At 32.3% G+C, this 14,457-nt stretch overlaps 2 protein-coding genes across 9 annotated transcripts in view; one reads left to right on the top strand and one right to left on the bottom strand.

Moving 5' to 3' along the window:
• Window positions 1–4,982, bottom strand: part of ABCC13 (multidrug resistance-associated protein 11) — a 29,927-nt gene extending 24,945 nt beyond the window's left edge. For 3 of the 6 annotated variants that reach the window (XM_089755671.1, XM_022859003.2, XM_089755672.1), the window contains exons 1-7: window positions 4,693–4,896; window positions 4,155–4,195; window positions 3,949–4,036; window positions 3,081–3,236; window positions 2,819–2,950; window positions 2,482–2,582; window positions 1,011–1,074 (exon numbers count right to left, since the gene is read on the bottom strand). In XM_089755671.1, the coding sequence (XP_089611797.1) occupies window positions 1,011–1,074; window positions 2,482–2,582; window positions 2,819–2,950; window positions 3,081–3,236; window positions 3,949–4,036; window positions 4,155–4,195; window positions 4,693–4,734 (624 nt within the window). In that variant the 5' untranslated portion in view covers window positions 4,735–4,896. Of the gene's footprint in view, window positions 1–1,010; window positions 1,075–2,481; window positions 2,583–2,818; window positions 2,951–3,080; window positions 3,237–3,948; window positions 4,037–4,154; window positions 4,196–4,692 lie in introns of all 6 variants that reach the window. The other 3 variants (XM_022859004.2, XM_089755674.1, XM_089755675.1) reach the window with 3 other exon arrangements.
• A 2,570-nt stretch (window positions 4,983–7,552) lies between these two features.
• On the top strand, window positions 7,553–12,861 carry LPA3 (Low PSII Accumulation 3). Of its 3 annotated transcripts, none has more exons than XR_016334257.1 (12): window positions 7,553–7,997; window positions 8,087–8,117; window positions 8,610–8,702; window positions 8,781–8,843; window positions 9,214–9,325; window positions 9,508–9,593; window positions 10,241–10,299; window positions 10,382–10,484; window positions 10,581–10,641; window positions 11,484–11,576; window positions 11,992–12,074; window positions 12,164–12,221. XR_016334257.1 is itself a non-coding variant. In XM_022859001.2 (12 exons), exons 1-12 carry the CDS (start codon window positions 7,684–7,686, stop codon window positions 12,672–12,674), a joined length of 1,146 nt encoding a protein of 381 aa, XP_022714736.2. In that variant the 5' UTR covers window positions 7,558–7,683; the 3' UTR covers window positions 12,675–12,861. The 3 variants fall into 3 exon arrangements, 2 of the variants coding, with proteins under 2 accessions (XP_089611805.1, XP_022714736.2); XM_022859001.2 differs by lacking the exon at window positions 11,484–11,576 and adding an exon at window positions 12,615–12,861 and having other exon boundaries at window positions 7,558–7,997; window positions 12,164–12,244; XM_089755679.1 differs by lacking the exons at window positions 9,508–9,593; window positions 11,484–11,576 and adding an exon at window positions 12,615–12,861 and having other exon boundaries at window positions 7,556–7,997; window positions 9,214–9,351; window positions 12,164–12,244.
• The last annotated feature ends 1,596 nt before the right edge of the window (window positions 12,862–14,457 follow it).

Genomic DNA, 14,457 nt, shown 5'->3' with positions numbered 1-14,457 from the left:
TATTTACTTTGGAAAATAAAATACCAATAGCAGCAAAATAAGACACGTTATTTAATGACAATACAAAAAATAAAAAACAATAAGACTTGGCATGGCAGTTTCTTGGATGGATATAATGGATGGTAAGCTAATAGACAGATGCTAAATGTGATGCAAAGCAGACATGTCAAATAGCTAGACATTATTCAAACTAGGTTTAATTAAGACAAAAGCATTCAAGTGAAAGCAATTTTACACTCTTATAAAGGCTGAGACGCATCAGTTATTAGGATCTCTGTGAGTGTGTCCACATGCACTCATTAAAAACAAGCAGAATTATTATTTTCATAAATATGGACTGAGTACATATATATCATCATTAATGTAAGACTAAAAAATGAAAACCAATATCACAAAATGAGACTCCAGACTTTAGGAAAAAAAAAAGGAACTAGTATGTACTATAAAACAGATGGAAACTTCAGACTCAAGTTAGCTTTCATGAAATTAGAGAAAACCTTAGATCACCAAATGGAAAAGGTAGGAGTATAGGATATTGATTGTTTTGAGATGATTACAAAACAATTACCGTTAATAAACCCTAAGTATCCTAATTATATTTAAGGCAATCTTGATGCTTCCTCACAATTTTTGGACACATTTCCAGGTTATACTTCCAAATTTCACAAATAACAATTGGTAGAGAGGCTCAACCTGAACATAAAACCAATGTAACCTACAAACCTTACCTATGTGGGATAACACCACAACAAAATTAGTTTTGGTTAGTGTAATTTCCAATTCGGTTATTTAAGGTAAGAGAGGGAAAATGTTGTTGGAACAAAGAAAGAATCTAGGACGTTGAATATAAAAGATGGGGGGATGCAAACTCTTTTGGTATAAGAATAAAAAAAGGTATAACAATACTAAGAGCACAGTTTTTAAATTGTTTCCAAAAAACACGAATCATATAAAAAATAAATGGACAGGAAGCATACATGAGAAAAGTTAAGATGAAAAGAATTACTTACAGAATCCCTGTGACAACCTTCCTCAATGTCCATCTCAACACAAAGAAGTGAATCTTCCATTGGCCTACAATTTTTGCATGCAAAGATTTTAGCCAATAAATCTCAATAACATAGAGGAAAGAAAAAGGGCATTGATATTCAATGAAGTGCCAATGGCATCATCTGTCAAGTGAGACTTTGATGCCAACAAGTTTATCTAGCCTCCTCAGAATGTTATGAAAGATGAAAAATCTAATGAATTGGAATATTTAGCAAAGTGCTCCATAGAACAAGTCTAAACTCTTTGTCCACATAACTATTTCTTCATGCAGAAAATGAATAAACAAGAACTTTACAAGAGATTCAAAGCCATAAAGACTGGATCCGTGCAATGATGGGAAACCTTTTCAATATGATTTGTATCATTAAGTTACAAACATAAGCCATGAATTAATTAATGGGAGAATGAAAGCTAAACAATGTGTGTCGTTAACATATTGCATCACTTTCATTTAGCTGAAATATTTTGTGTGAAAAATAATAAACTAACTAGTCCCACAAACAAACAAAAAAAGAACAAAAATAAAGATGAATAAACTAACAATGCAAGAATATGTTTGACAATGTGATCAGGTCATTATTGAACCTGGTACACATCATGGTTCTTTTTTCAAGTGTTTATATAAGTTGTAATCAAAATAATTGGTTTCCCCACATGAAACATGATAATTGAAATATTGTCACACTTAATATGTCCTCAGAATTCCTTGATAATAGGGGTTTTTTTTTTTTTTGTATTCTGCTTTTCCCACACCATCTCCCTCTTCTCAGTTTCCAGGTTCTTTATGATTGAAAAAGCACCTGAGAAAGTTTTCAAGATACATCAAAAATTAGACTTCCTATAACTTTTCACATCATTTTTTCAGCAAAATACATACTTTTAAATATCTTCCAATGGCGCATCTTATTATCTTATTTAATTATGGATCCAATCATGATAGAGCAAAGGTTGGGGCTATTATCTAGCTTAGTTAGTAAAATCTCTTCGAAATTTTACCAAGGACCTCATACCCCCTTCATTAAGGATGGAGAGGGGGTCAAGATGATTCCCCCATTGTCCTTCCCAGCCTTTGGGGAAAACAAATAAGGAAGCAATTTACAAGATCACACAAATTCTACAAAAAAACTATGAATGGTTGAATGAAATGCTTGCTGCTAGCCTCATACAACACATTACGTTGAGTAGCAACAAGAATAAGAAAAGCAACAGTGCACCAAAGAAGCTTTTTCTTTGTTTTACTTTCTTTTGGGTGGAAGGAGAGAGAAAGCTGTTTTCATTATGCATGTTTGTGAGCAAGACTAATAATGACATAATAGCAACCAATCATATCCAAGCAGTTTAATTATCTAAACTTAAGATACACAATGGACAACAGTCACAAATAACCTGTGGTACATCCTAAATGCTTGCATATCATTAACGAAATCATACCTGCTCTTGGTGGATGTTTGTTTTATCCGGATATAGTTAATGGACAAGCAAAACATGATATCCAAAAATAAAATAGAGCTCCCTTTAAGACACTCAAAGACCTGCCAAAATGATTTATAATTAATTATATTGGTTTACTGAAAATTCCTAAAATCAGTAGTGCCTGCGTGGTTCAATTATTTCAATTAAGAATTACATAAAGTTCAATAAAAAATCAGAAGAAAATTATAATACTGCCTCAAAAGGAACAAGACAAGGCATCATGAATAGTACAACGAATTATATAGAACCACTCAATCTATTTAAAGGAAGTTTTAAAAGGAAAACAAAGCAATACCTCCAATGAAGAGAATGTTGCTTGCAAATGGGGGATTCCAAACAGTGGTTTTACAATCCACCATATACAGAGTATCATATCGCAAAATATGTGTTGAAAACAGGCACACCTCAAGGAGAATACAATAGTTGCCTAAATACATTCACAATATTAAAGAATCAGACAAACAATATTAAGATACCGAAGTAAAGTTCACGAAAGTAAAGCAAACTGCTTAAAGTTCTCAGCAACAAAGCCAGTGACTTAAGAATAGGAAGCTTACCCAGACCATGAAACACGAAAATCTGAAAAGCCACTCATGATATAAGATAAAATCTCCATGAAGTTTTTTCCTTGAAAGCAAAATGATATCCACACATGACAAACATGCTCCAATGACTGCTATAAAATGTAGAAGGACCTTCTCTGAAAATTTTACCTACAATATATACATAATATATAACTTTTGAAGGTTTAGTAGATATTGTGGTTAAAAATTTAAAAGCAAAACCAATTTTTTGCTACTTCAATTTTAATTTAGATGAAAGACTAGAATCAAAAGAAAAGAGAAAAAGAGGAAATAGAAGGAAATGGGGGAAGGGGATTCATGAAGAAGCTTACCCGCATAATTTAGTAAACACTAACATAAGAAGGATTAGAACTTAACACGAGCAACAGGACAAGAAAGTCCGGTGAAAGGAATCAAGAAAGTCAGAAGAACTTACATTAATTTACTAACAGAGAATTGACCAAAAAAAAAAAGAGACATTATAAGGGGAAGAGAACAAGAATAATAAGAAAAGGCAGAACTTATTCATTTTCCTCTAATTTCTCAACAAGAAAAGATTTCAAAACAAAGATCAAGCACAAGTTTTCACCCAATACCAGTGCCGATAAGGATCAAATAGCACAAAGTAGTCATCCAAACTAACTTAATACTTCAATGTAATGTCCTATGATGGAAATACATTTTTTTAAGAAGCTATTTGCTGATAAATTTGTAGGACAAGTAATGATGACTAATTTAGTGTGGGTTCAAAGTTTTTTTTTTTTCAAAAAAGAAAAAGAAAAAAGTAAATATATTTCCATTCCAGAGACATGAACAAATGGAAATTTCTCAGTAGATATTAAAGAAGAATTTAGTAATTTACCCTCCAATTTGTTCTGGTGCTTCTTCTCATAATTCCAAGGATGAAAATCATGGCAATAGTTGCGGCATTTACACCAAAACCTAAGACCGTAAAAACGCATAAGGAAAGCCAAATTCATAGAAACAATCCGTGCTTTTGTGTTAAAAGTGAAGCTTAAAAAAGTAAATTAAATAAATAAATAACTTTATAAAATAATAAAAGGATATAAGTCATCAAAACATTGCGAGAAGCCATTTCCATCCCAAACCTGAAAATTAAAAATAAAATAAAAAACAATTAAAAGAAGGAAGATTATAGTGAGAACCATAACACATTTATCATTTAAACATTTTAAACTATCGACAGATAGAGAGAGGCAAATTCAAACTACAACTTCAACTGAAGTACAGAACGAATGAATTAGTGAAAAAAAATTTAAATTCAACTCAGTTTCTCGGCAAACAAACAGAGGTTTAACACGATGTTTAAAAAGCCTCTTATTTGGTTCCTGAGAAAATCCTAGAGAAAACAGAGTCTCACTAAAGTAAAAGAATAAAAAAAATAATACCAATTTCTTTAACTTTCCTTCATTTTCTGAAGAAACAAACAGAGGTTTTAGTTTAAACCAACATTAAACAAAAACAGAGGCGAAACATTCTTTCTTCTCCATTAGACCAAGAAAAAACTAGTTTGGTTACCAAGAAAATGAAAAGAAAAACACAAAATAATTCTCTTTGTTTCATATAAAATAAATTATTGACTTACGAAAGGCGATTTGGGGCAAAGGAGAAATTTGAGTTGCTTCATTTTCTGGTGAGGTTTTGGGCTTAGGTGCCAAAGGAAAACGGTTTTTCAAGAGAGGGGAGCTGATTTCCATTCCATGCAATTTGGTGGGGAAATTTTAGTCTGGCAGAAGGGTTGTGATCTTGGAATGTACAACTGGCTCCGTTTAGTGGAGGAATAATACACGTAGCATACTTTTGTGGTATATCCACTATTGAATTCGTCTTTTGCTCCTGGTACGAGGAGTGACGAAGACTAGTAGCGCTCAAGTCAAGTCAACAGACATCGCGTGCGTCAATAAAACAAAACGAAATTAAAGACAACCTTTTTTTCTTTAATACTGTTTGAATAAACGCTAGCAAAGAAAAAATTTTAAAAACAAAAGTAGGAATTGGTGAGAAAAAAATAAAGAACAGATACAAATTATTAGTATCAAGTGAATTGGCAAAGTGAAATCATTATTTATAATTGTCATATAATTAATACGATTTTTAATTTTACGAAAGATTAGAAGTGAATCATTCTATCCTTAAAAGAGTTGATGGATTTTAAGAATGATAATTTTTTTTAATTAAAACGTTAATACGAAGAATTTACTAAGCAACCGTGAGTTTTTAGTTTATTCATTTATGAAGATTTGGTCAACGTTTTTTTATGTTGGCAAAAGAAAAAGAAAAAAAGAGAACATGGATAGTTGCAAATTTACAAGGCACAAAGAGAAAGGAAATATGGAGAAACAAGATACATGAAATTTGATACAATAATTTAAAATATGATATAATAATATAATATAAATATAATATAAAAAATATATGAAGATAATATTATTTAAAATTTTAATAATTATTATATGTAAATTTAATAAAATAAAAAATATGTATTATGATATATAATTTTATTATAAAATATGATATAAATGAATAAATTTTATTATTTTATATAACATAAATATATAAATTATCTGCTCTGCATAAAATTACTATGATGACATGGAATATTTCAAATACACTATGGCCTGTTATTATGAATAAGGTTTAAAAATACTTAATGTGGATTTTGATAACTGATACGTTACTTTTTCATTCATTTTTTTTAAATTAGTGGAAACAGCTTTTCCCTGGGGATATATGAAATAAAGATCTTTTAGCGGACGAGATCTAGAAAAAAAAAGATAAAAGAATTAAAGACACTTTAGTTGGCGATTCCGAGCTAGAAAAATAATCAATAAGGATCGATCCCTCCTCCGCTAGGCCCCATTCTCTGATATTTGCTTGCTGCTATCACATGCAGAAAAGCTGGGAAGAACAATATGGTAAGTCATGAATGATCCCTTGTTTTGTCTTCACTCTTCACCGAAGCCACAACGCATGACGGTAATATACAGTTGAACCATGCGCTCCACCTCACTTGTCCACTCTCGTCGGGAAAGAAACCCACTTTCTCTTTGCAGAAAAGTAAAATGAAAGGATGAAATGGATAAAAAGATACCAACCTCCCTTTACGGTTTATTGCTTGCAACATTAATAAATGAGAAAGTATCAAGGAATGTGCGACTACTTGCAAGAAATCCATGATTTTAAACTTTTTTTTGGGTACATTTTATGCCATTATATTTAGATTGTCTTATAGATTCTTTTGCTTTTAAGGAATAAATAGGATGAGAGGAAGTTATATTACTATTGCATAGTTTTTTAATGGTATTTTCAAGGTTTTTTTTTTATATATAAAAAAGCTCACAATCTGAAAATAAAAAAAGGTGTTGTAGGTTTTTTAATTAGAATTGTTTAGATGCCTTTTTAAGAGTGATTGATTGAATTAATTAAATTAAATTCTAAATATAATGGTATTTTTAAGTTAATGAGAAGAGAATTACTTGTATGTTTCTTTTTTATATATTTTTTTACTTGTATTTTCAAGTTGGTTTTACTTGACTATTAACACCAAATTAAATCAAATATTTTATAAGTAGTACAGATAACAAATATAGAATAAATTAGGAGGGATATAAGTAAAATATATGAAGAAGCAATTTCCTTTTTCTTAATATATTTTCTATGAAACAGAGAAAATGTACAATGGCATGCAACTAATTGAATTGGCCAGTATACCATATGTGATTGGTATGAGTACGGCCTCCCCCTAGACCTGACCCATGGGTACGTAATTTCTTCGACATGGGGCTTAGCTATATGGATTGAGTCCATTGGGAAGGGTAAAAAATGAATATAAATTATATTATATCAGAACATGGATATATATATATATATATGACTGTATGAATAAAAATATTTTTTGGAAAATGTAGGTGAATATATATTTTTTGAAATATACGTTATTAATATATTGTTAAATTACTTTTACAAATATAAATAAATTATTTTTAATTGATAATTAATTTAAAAATAAAATTTTACATCCTTTCATATTATAAAAAAAATCAATTTGTATGAAATTGAGAAATGTAGTATTAAAAAATTAATTATAAGTGAAATTTTGCATCAAAATAAATTAAAATATGAAAAAGTAGAACTAATATATTAACATTTTGTTAATGGAATAGCATGTAAACTAATTGGAGAGATTGACTTACCAAACTTTCTAACTGGAATATTTCTCAAACCTAAAAATTAATAAATTATGAATATAAAACATAAAAAAATAAAAACATATATGCAATATTCATTAATTGAAATATATATGTTATTAATATACTTTTAAATTATAATGACAAAATGTAAATAAATGAATTTTTAATTAATAATTGATTTAAAAAATAAAATTTTACATCCTTTTTTATATTATAAAAGCTTTAAATACTCTTCTAGTTTCTTTATTTGATTTTACAGTTTTTTTTAATTGTGCTACATGACACGTGGCTGAAGCTGGTTATCGTCTCAATTCTCATCCATTCCAGAGAAGTTCCGTCCTCTTTCTTCTTTGGGCAGCAGCAAAAGCAGGTCGACTCCAACGGCCATGGCTTTCATGGCTCTCTCTTTCTCTTCAACTCTCTACATCTCTCCACCACGCCCCCCTCTCATTGCTTTTCACCTTCCTCCTCACCATTTTCCAACTCTCTCTCCAAAGCTGAGAATAAGAATCCAATGCGCTACCAAAGACAACAAGGAAGCAACCCCGCCTACTGCAGCATCATCCACGCAGAGCTTTGATCGCAAGAAAGGAGTGGCACTTTACAAGCCTAAGTCATACGATGTTCTCGTAACTGATGCCGCTAACTCTCTCGCTTTTGCTCTTCAAGATGGCAAAACCCGCCTCGAGATTGATTTCCCGTACGTTTTCTATATTTCTCTTTTATCTCTTTGTCTTTTTAAGCCTGATATTTGGTTTATTTTGTGGTTTTTTGTCTATGGATTCACAGGCCCTTGCCAAGCAACATTTCTTCTTATAAGGTACCCCTCTTTCAATTTTTACGTTTCTAAAATGTGACACCCCAATCCTATCGGGATGTTGTGAAGATTTGCTATGATGTATAAGTTGAGACTTAAACCAAACTTGTGAGGCCTCTTTTGGGAGACAAAACCGTGAGAACTTCTGGTCAAAATGGACAATAGCTTGGGTTAAAATCGCCACATACAGTGTCTAGTTGAATGGCCCTTCATGAATTTTCTTGCTCACTTTCAAAAGTTTACTGATTCTGCCTTTAGCAATGTATACGATGTTGTTTGCTTTTATTCCTAATCTGTCCATTTGTTTTAGTAATAGCAATTTCGAAACCAGAATCTATTAGTATTGGCTTTGTTCTTGGTGCAGTATTTTCATGGATCGTATTCTACTGTATGATGATGATTATATTCAAGGAAAATGTTATTTTCTCTGAAAGTAAGAGAAAGAAAAGCAAAACCCTTAGTACATAATTTTCTCTAATGTCTGAATATTTGAAGGGATCTTCAGATGAGTTCATTGATGCCAACATTCAACTTGCCTTGGCTGTTGTCAGGAAACTCCAACAGAAAAGCAAAACTCAAGCTTGCATAGTAAGAAGATACTTTCATTTGCTGAAAAGTTCTTCTTTTAATTCCTAAGATAAGCTTAATTTCTTATTGCTTTTTCAGGTATTTCCTGATAAGCCAGAAAAACGTAGGGCCTCTCAGCTTTTCAAAGCAGCTCTTGACTCGGTAATAAAATTAATTAGTCTAGTTTACCTTCTATTTTTCTGTGCTACTCTGTTGAGGTGGGCTCTTTTCATATCAATGGTTTTGTTCTTTATCCTTCACTGAAGTTTATAGGAGTATCTCATTGGCCCATTTGCATTTTATGCATTTAATTCTTTGGATGGTTTTCAAGGATTAAGCCAAACCACTTTATAAGAATAAACACTGACACTTATATTTAAAGATATGACCTGCCAGAAACTAAAACCTGTTTATTAATCTGGTTATAGCTTTTATATGCGGGCACTATTTTTTTCACCCTCTTGCCTTCCTTCATACACATATTTGTCTTTGGACTCTAAAGGGATTTTAATTCTTGATTCTTCACTTTCAGATTGATGGTATATCTATAGGTTCCCTTGACGATGTCCCTAGTGATGCTGTTACCACATTCTTCAAATCTATCAAGAATACTCTGGATTTTGATTTCGAAGATGAAAATGAAGGTTTGTTCCAGAACATCCAGCTCTATGTGAGAATTTTCCTCTCCATCCTACTGATCAGTGAACTGGGTTTCTTCATAGCTTCAAATTTTAATATCCTCTTACCCTGTTCCTACCTTCACACAAACAAAAATAAAAATTTTTTTTAATTGACTTTAGCATTCTTCCATCTCTGGTGAATGTAGGTCGTTGGGAATCCAAGGAGCCACCAACTCTTTATATATTTATTAATTGTAGCACACGTGAACTTTCTGTTATAGAGAAGTATGTGGTATGATTCTTATACTTTGTACGGCCTTTCACCCTTTTCATGTGCCTGTTTGTTATCTATTTATACATTGATTCAAGCTTGACCATTAAACTGCTGGCTATTTGAAGTTAGGCTCTTCTGCTTTCATGGGTCTGCAAATCTGAGCAGTTTATATGCATGCGTAAACATATCAGGTCACTGATTATTTCAAACAAGAAATAACTTGATGCTTTCACCATGGGATATTGAGTCAGTACACTTAGTTAAAATTTAGTCTAGGGGCATACATATCAACACTAGATTGTTAGCAGTCTTCATTTGAAATTCTATTTCAAATGAGGGCATTCAAGAATTTTGTTGTGCTTAATATCAAAAGTTAGCTAAAGTTTGGGAATATTTCTGACCAACCTTATGTTATACTTGGTTAAATTAATCACTAGGGTTTTGTCAATCTTATCTAAGACCCTATTGGTAAATTATGAGAACATTTCATTTTGCTGAGTATTGTTAGTTGCTAAAACTTTTTGTTAATATTTCTGACCAACCTTTTTGGCAGCTTTGCTTTCAGACTGCAATATCTAGTTCTAAATGAATTCACCCTCTTCCTCTAACCTCCCCCTGCCTTCTTTTTGTCTTCTCCTTTGTGTGACTGTGATCTGAATTTGCAGGAGAAATATGCCCAGTCAACCCCAACACTTCTATTCAATCTTGAACTTGACACTTTGCGGTATAACTTTTTCTATTCTCCCTCTATTGATGATTCAATGATCAATGAGTTTACTTCTGATTGGGGCTGCTTATCTTTGCAGTGCTGATTTGGGTCTTCTGGGGTTTCCTACCAAAGATTTGCACTACCGATTTCTTTCTCAATTCATCCCAGTGTTCTATATACGAATTAGGGAGTACTCCAAGGTAGTTATTCAATAATCAGCCTATATTGTTTTGCTCCATTGAGTTTCATTTCTTTTATAGTTTTATAATGACCATTATCTTTTTAAATATTGTAAGACGGTTGCAGTAGCACCTTTTGTCGTGAATTACAATGGAGCACTATTTCGTCAATATCCTGGTGCGCAAATAAACCTTCTCAAAATTTATGCCATTTTAACTGTTCCATTTTTGTTCCATCATTTAGATTGAATACAGAAGAATGATTGGAAAAAGTTATACAAATTACTATATGCAACTTAAATTCTTTTTTTTTTCTTTTGTAAAAAGAAAACGTATGCCACAACATCCTTTTCTCTCTACAATAATAGTTCCCTGAAGTTTCATGTTATTCTATTTATACGTTTGTGAATGCTCATTTCTCAGAAATATGTTCTGAGGAGACAGTGAATTGATAAGTGGAAGATACTAGGTTTATTTTTTGATAGTCCTTGGGTATGTAATTGACAGGAAATAATCATTTTTTTCACAAACTTACATTGTGTAAGCAATTAGGACTACCTCATTGTTTTGGGGGAACTTAAAAGTCTTTATCCTGCTTGCATACCTCATCTCTCAAAATCAATAATTTCTTCTCTTTAAGTACTGCCCACTACTTTTGGTGGCTCTTAGTTATTTTCTGCATTTTGCACTCACTAACAAAATTCTCTTCTCCATCAAGTTAATTTGGTATAATAATCTTGACAGTATTGGAAACCTGAATGCAGATAGGACTGTAATTAGAATAGGTATATTACAAATGAGAAAAAAATATGGTAACATAAAACACGACACGAAAATATGCGAGAAAAGATATGAATGTGACAGTTTAAAATTTTAGCATAAACTATATAGGGGTTTAACAAAATTAAAAAAAAAAAAGAGGTATTTCTTGTTTTCCTTATCGACACAAATTGTGACATGTAAGTTTTGTTTAAAATCAATTGCTCTTATTTTACGGGAGATGAATATGCTAATTGTCAGGTCTAAGAAAGATTATGAGACATCTGATAGAATAGATGTGAATTGTTTTGGATCAGCTGCATAGGAGTTAAACCTTTTTCCATCCATTAAGGAGTAAGTATTTTTTGCTACTACCTAAAGGAGTAAAATATAAAAAGGAAAAGAATAGAAGGGAAAACTTGCAAATTCTCATGTTAAATACTGAGAATTATCTAATATTTAGTATGATTTATTTGATATGTAATAGAAAAATGACAAATTAATGGGATCACTATTCATTAAACAACCAAGTCTTCTTTGGACCAAGTTACCCTAATTCTACAGAGTTATTCCATCCTTGCAAGCAACTTTAGTAGCGGGCATTTTTCTTTTCCATGTTGTTCGGGTGTTTCTCCTTCAAGTCCCTTGTTTTTGTCAATGCCAACATACAATATTATGCCTGAAAAAGGAAGTTTATATGTTGGAATCAGATTTGAGATGTGACAAAATGTATTTGTGTATCTCCTCATTTTACTTAGAATTTTTGCAGGACCTTGGCAGGTGATGCTTAAGCAAGCAGATGGTTCTTATGCTTGTGTTGCTGAGAGTGCAACACGCTTCACACTGGGAGAGGTATGTATCTGCAATGACATTTCAGCTCCAGGTTGTTTTCTTTCAGTTACGATTCTATTGTTTTGGACTTATTATTTGGTTTTCTCTAGACCAAGGAAGAACTGTTGAGGGTCCTTGGATTGCAAGAGGAAGAAGGTAGCCAACTAGAGTTCCTTCGAAGAGGCTACAAGGTTTTCTTCTTTTCTAATTTCTCATTTTTTATATTTACCATGTATCATTTGAGATTTTTATATTCAATGCTCATAGCAACATCCTGTATTCTATACCTTACTGAAGAATGTTCCAATTTTCATCTTCCTTTCGTTTTTGCCCCTTCAAGCTTTAATGTTCTATAGAACTTCAGCTTGGTGTTGTCAGAAATTAGGAGTACATTTTGCATGGGATTGTTCTAAAGTACACACTTTAGTGACTTAGTGAGGATAGAAGGAACCTAGGGAAACAAGTTGGAAATTAGGTTGCCTCTACTTGTATATTATGTAGTAGGGATACATTTCCTGAAAATCTAGTCAACCAACCTAACCAAGTCATCTATTAATGCAGACTTCCACTTGGTGGGAAGAGGATGTTGAATTGGAAGTATCATCCGCATGGCGTAGTTAGTAGCCAAATGACATTTAACCACAATGACACATCTCGTATGTAGATGGTGAAGTTTGAGGATGCACGGAAATCTTTTTTCCTTATAGACATTCTTTTAAACTTTTTCTCATATATTTCCCTGTACTTTAGGCCTTATTATTTTTTTTACAAATCATAATAACTAAAAAGAAATTATTTTGCTTTCTTATAGTCTTCTTGGTTCTGACTTGTGTGAGTAGTGGAGAAGACATTAACGGGGAAGAGAACTAAAATTCAAGTTTGTTCGTATGATTTGTTGATAAAACATCAGTCTCACGCAAGGTTAAACTTGAATTCCTGTTTTTATTTTTTATTTTTTTTTTGCAATGAATAACATTTTATGCCACCTTAAATTTGACTTCCTAGTCTAGCTTTTGCAATGTGGGCTAGTACTATTTGAAGCTTTAAAGATTATAAATAAATAAAAAAAAAAAAAACCCATACAAATGCACTACTATGGTCATAGCATAAAGTAGGTGCAAGAAACTGATTTTTTCATGTGTCTGTTGTGTTTATTCAACTGTAATGAAGAAAATAAATGAGTTTTAAGTACATGAAAAAAGGTGATTGACAACTCGAAAGTGATGAATTTAAGAAGCTTGAGGGGCAATGGCTGCAGCTGCCGAGATATTATTTTGTACCCGAGTATGTGAGATTCATGTTTTAGTCTCTTTCGAACTTTGTCTATATCCCTCCCTTCGAATCAATCCAAATACATTTATTTTGATTAAATCTAACAAATTTATAAAAAAAAATTATTATTTTTTCAGTCTCTTAGAAAATTCGCGACTAAGCACCAAAAAGACAAATGAATTTGTAAGAAATTATTTCTTTTCAATCTCTTAGCAAATTCGAGACTTAAAGCAACAAAAAGACAAATACTCTCTTATCAATACGTTGATTTGACCATAAACATCAAGGAAAGCATCTGAAACTGCATTTATTAGCATGCCATAATCCTTCACTACACCGTGACTGCCACCCAGGTAACACATACAGACATTAATAAAATAAAAACTAACAAAGTTTAGTATTAACAAGGCTTAAAACCAGAAAGTCATAAGCTTCCATTATAAACGCCTATATATCTACATAACACTGAAAAACTCGGTACAAATATTGGGTTGAAAAAGCAACTAGCATATTAATTACTAGAATTGGAGATCCAAAACATTAAAGAGGTTTCAGAGGGTTCAGCATCGCCTTAGCTCTGACTATTTAGTAAATAACCGGCAATCCTGCCAATCCACCTAGCCTCGGTCGCTTCCTCTGGTTACGGTTCCTCTGACTCTTCAAGGTTACTTTCTACAATAAGAGCTCTATCCACCAGGTCCAGATAATTCTCAAGTTGGAGAATTGTGAGTTTGTTCCTAATACTGGGTTTCAAGCCCCTCAAGAAATGATTGGCCAAAAAGCCCTTATCAGCTGCCACAGAAGGGGCAAAGCGAGATAATCCAATAAATTTAGTGTTACACTCAGTCACGGTCATGTTGCCTTGCTCTATCTCCAAAAATTCAACCTCCTTTTCCTCCCTGAAAACTCTGGGGAAGTAGTGATTCAAGAAGGCATCTCGAAACACATACCAAGTCACAGGTTTCTTCAAATCCGTTTCAATGAATGTCCACCAGTTCTAAGCATAATCCTTCAGCATAAAAGTGGCATACCTCACTTTCTGCTCATCAGTACAATTAAGGAGACTCAAAAGATCATCCATTTTTGTTATCCATGCCTCAGCCTCCCATGGCTCAAAGCTGCCCTTAAAAGG

Source organism: Durio zibethinus, chromosome 26 (assembly GCF_047325235.1).
Source record: "Durio zibethinus cultivar Kanyao isolate XHJ-2024 chromosome 26, ASM4732523v1, whole genome shotgun sequence".
NCBI lineage: Eukaryota > Viridiplantae > Streptophyta > Magnoliopsida > Malvales > Malvaceae > Durio > Durio zibethinus.
This window is presented reverse-complemented; position numbering and strand designations above follow the sequence as displayed.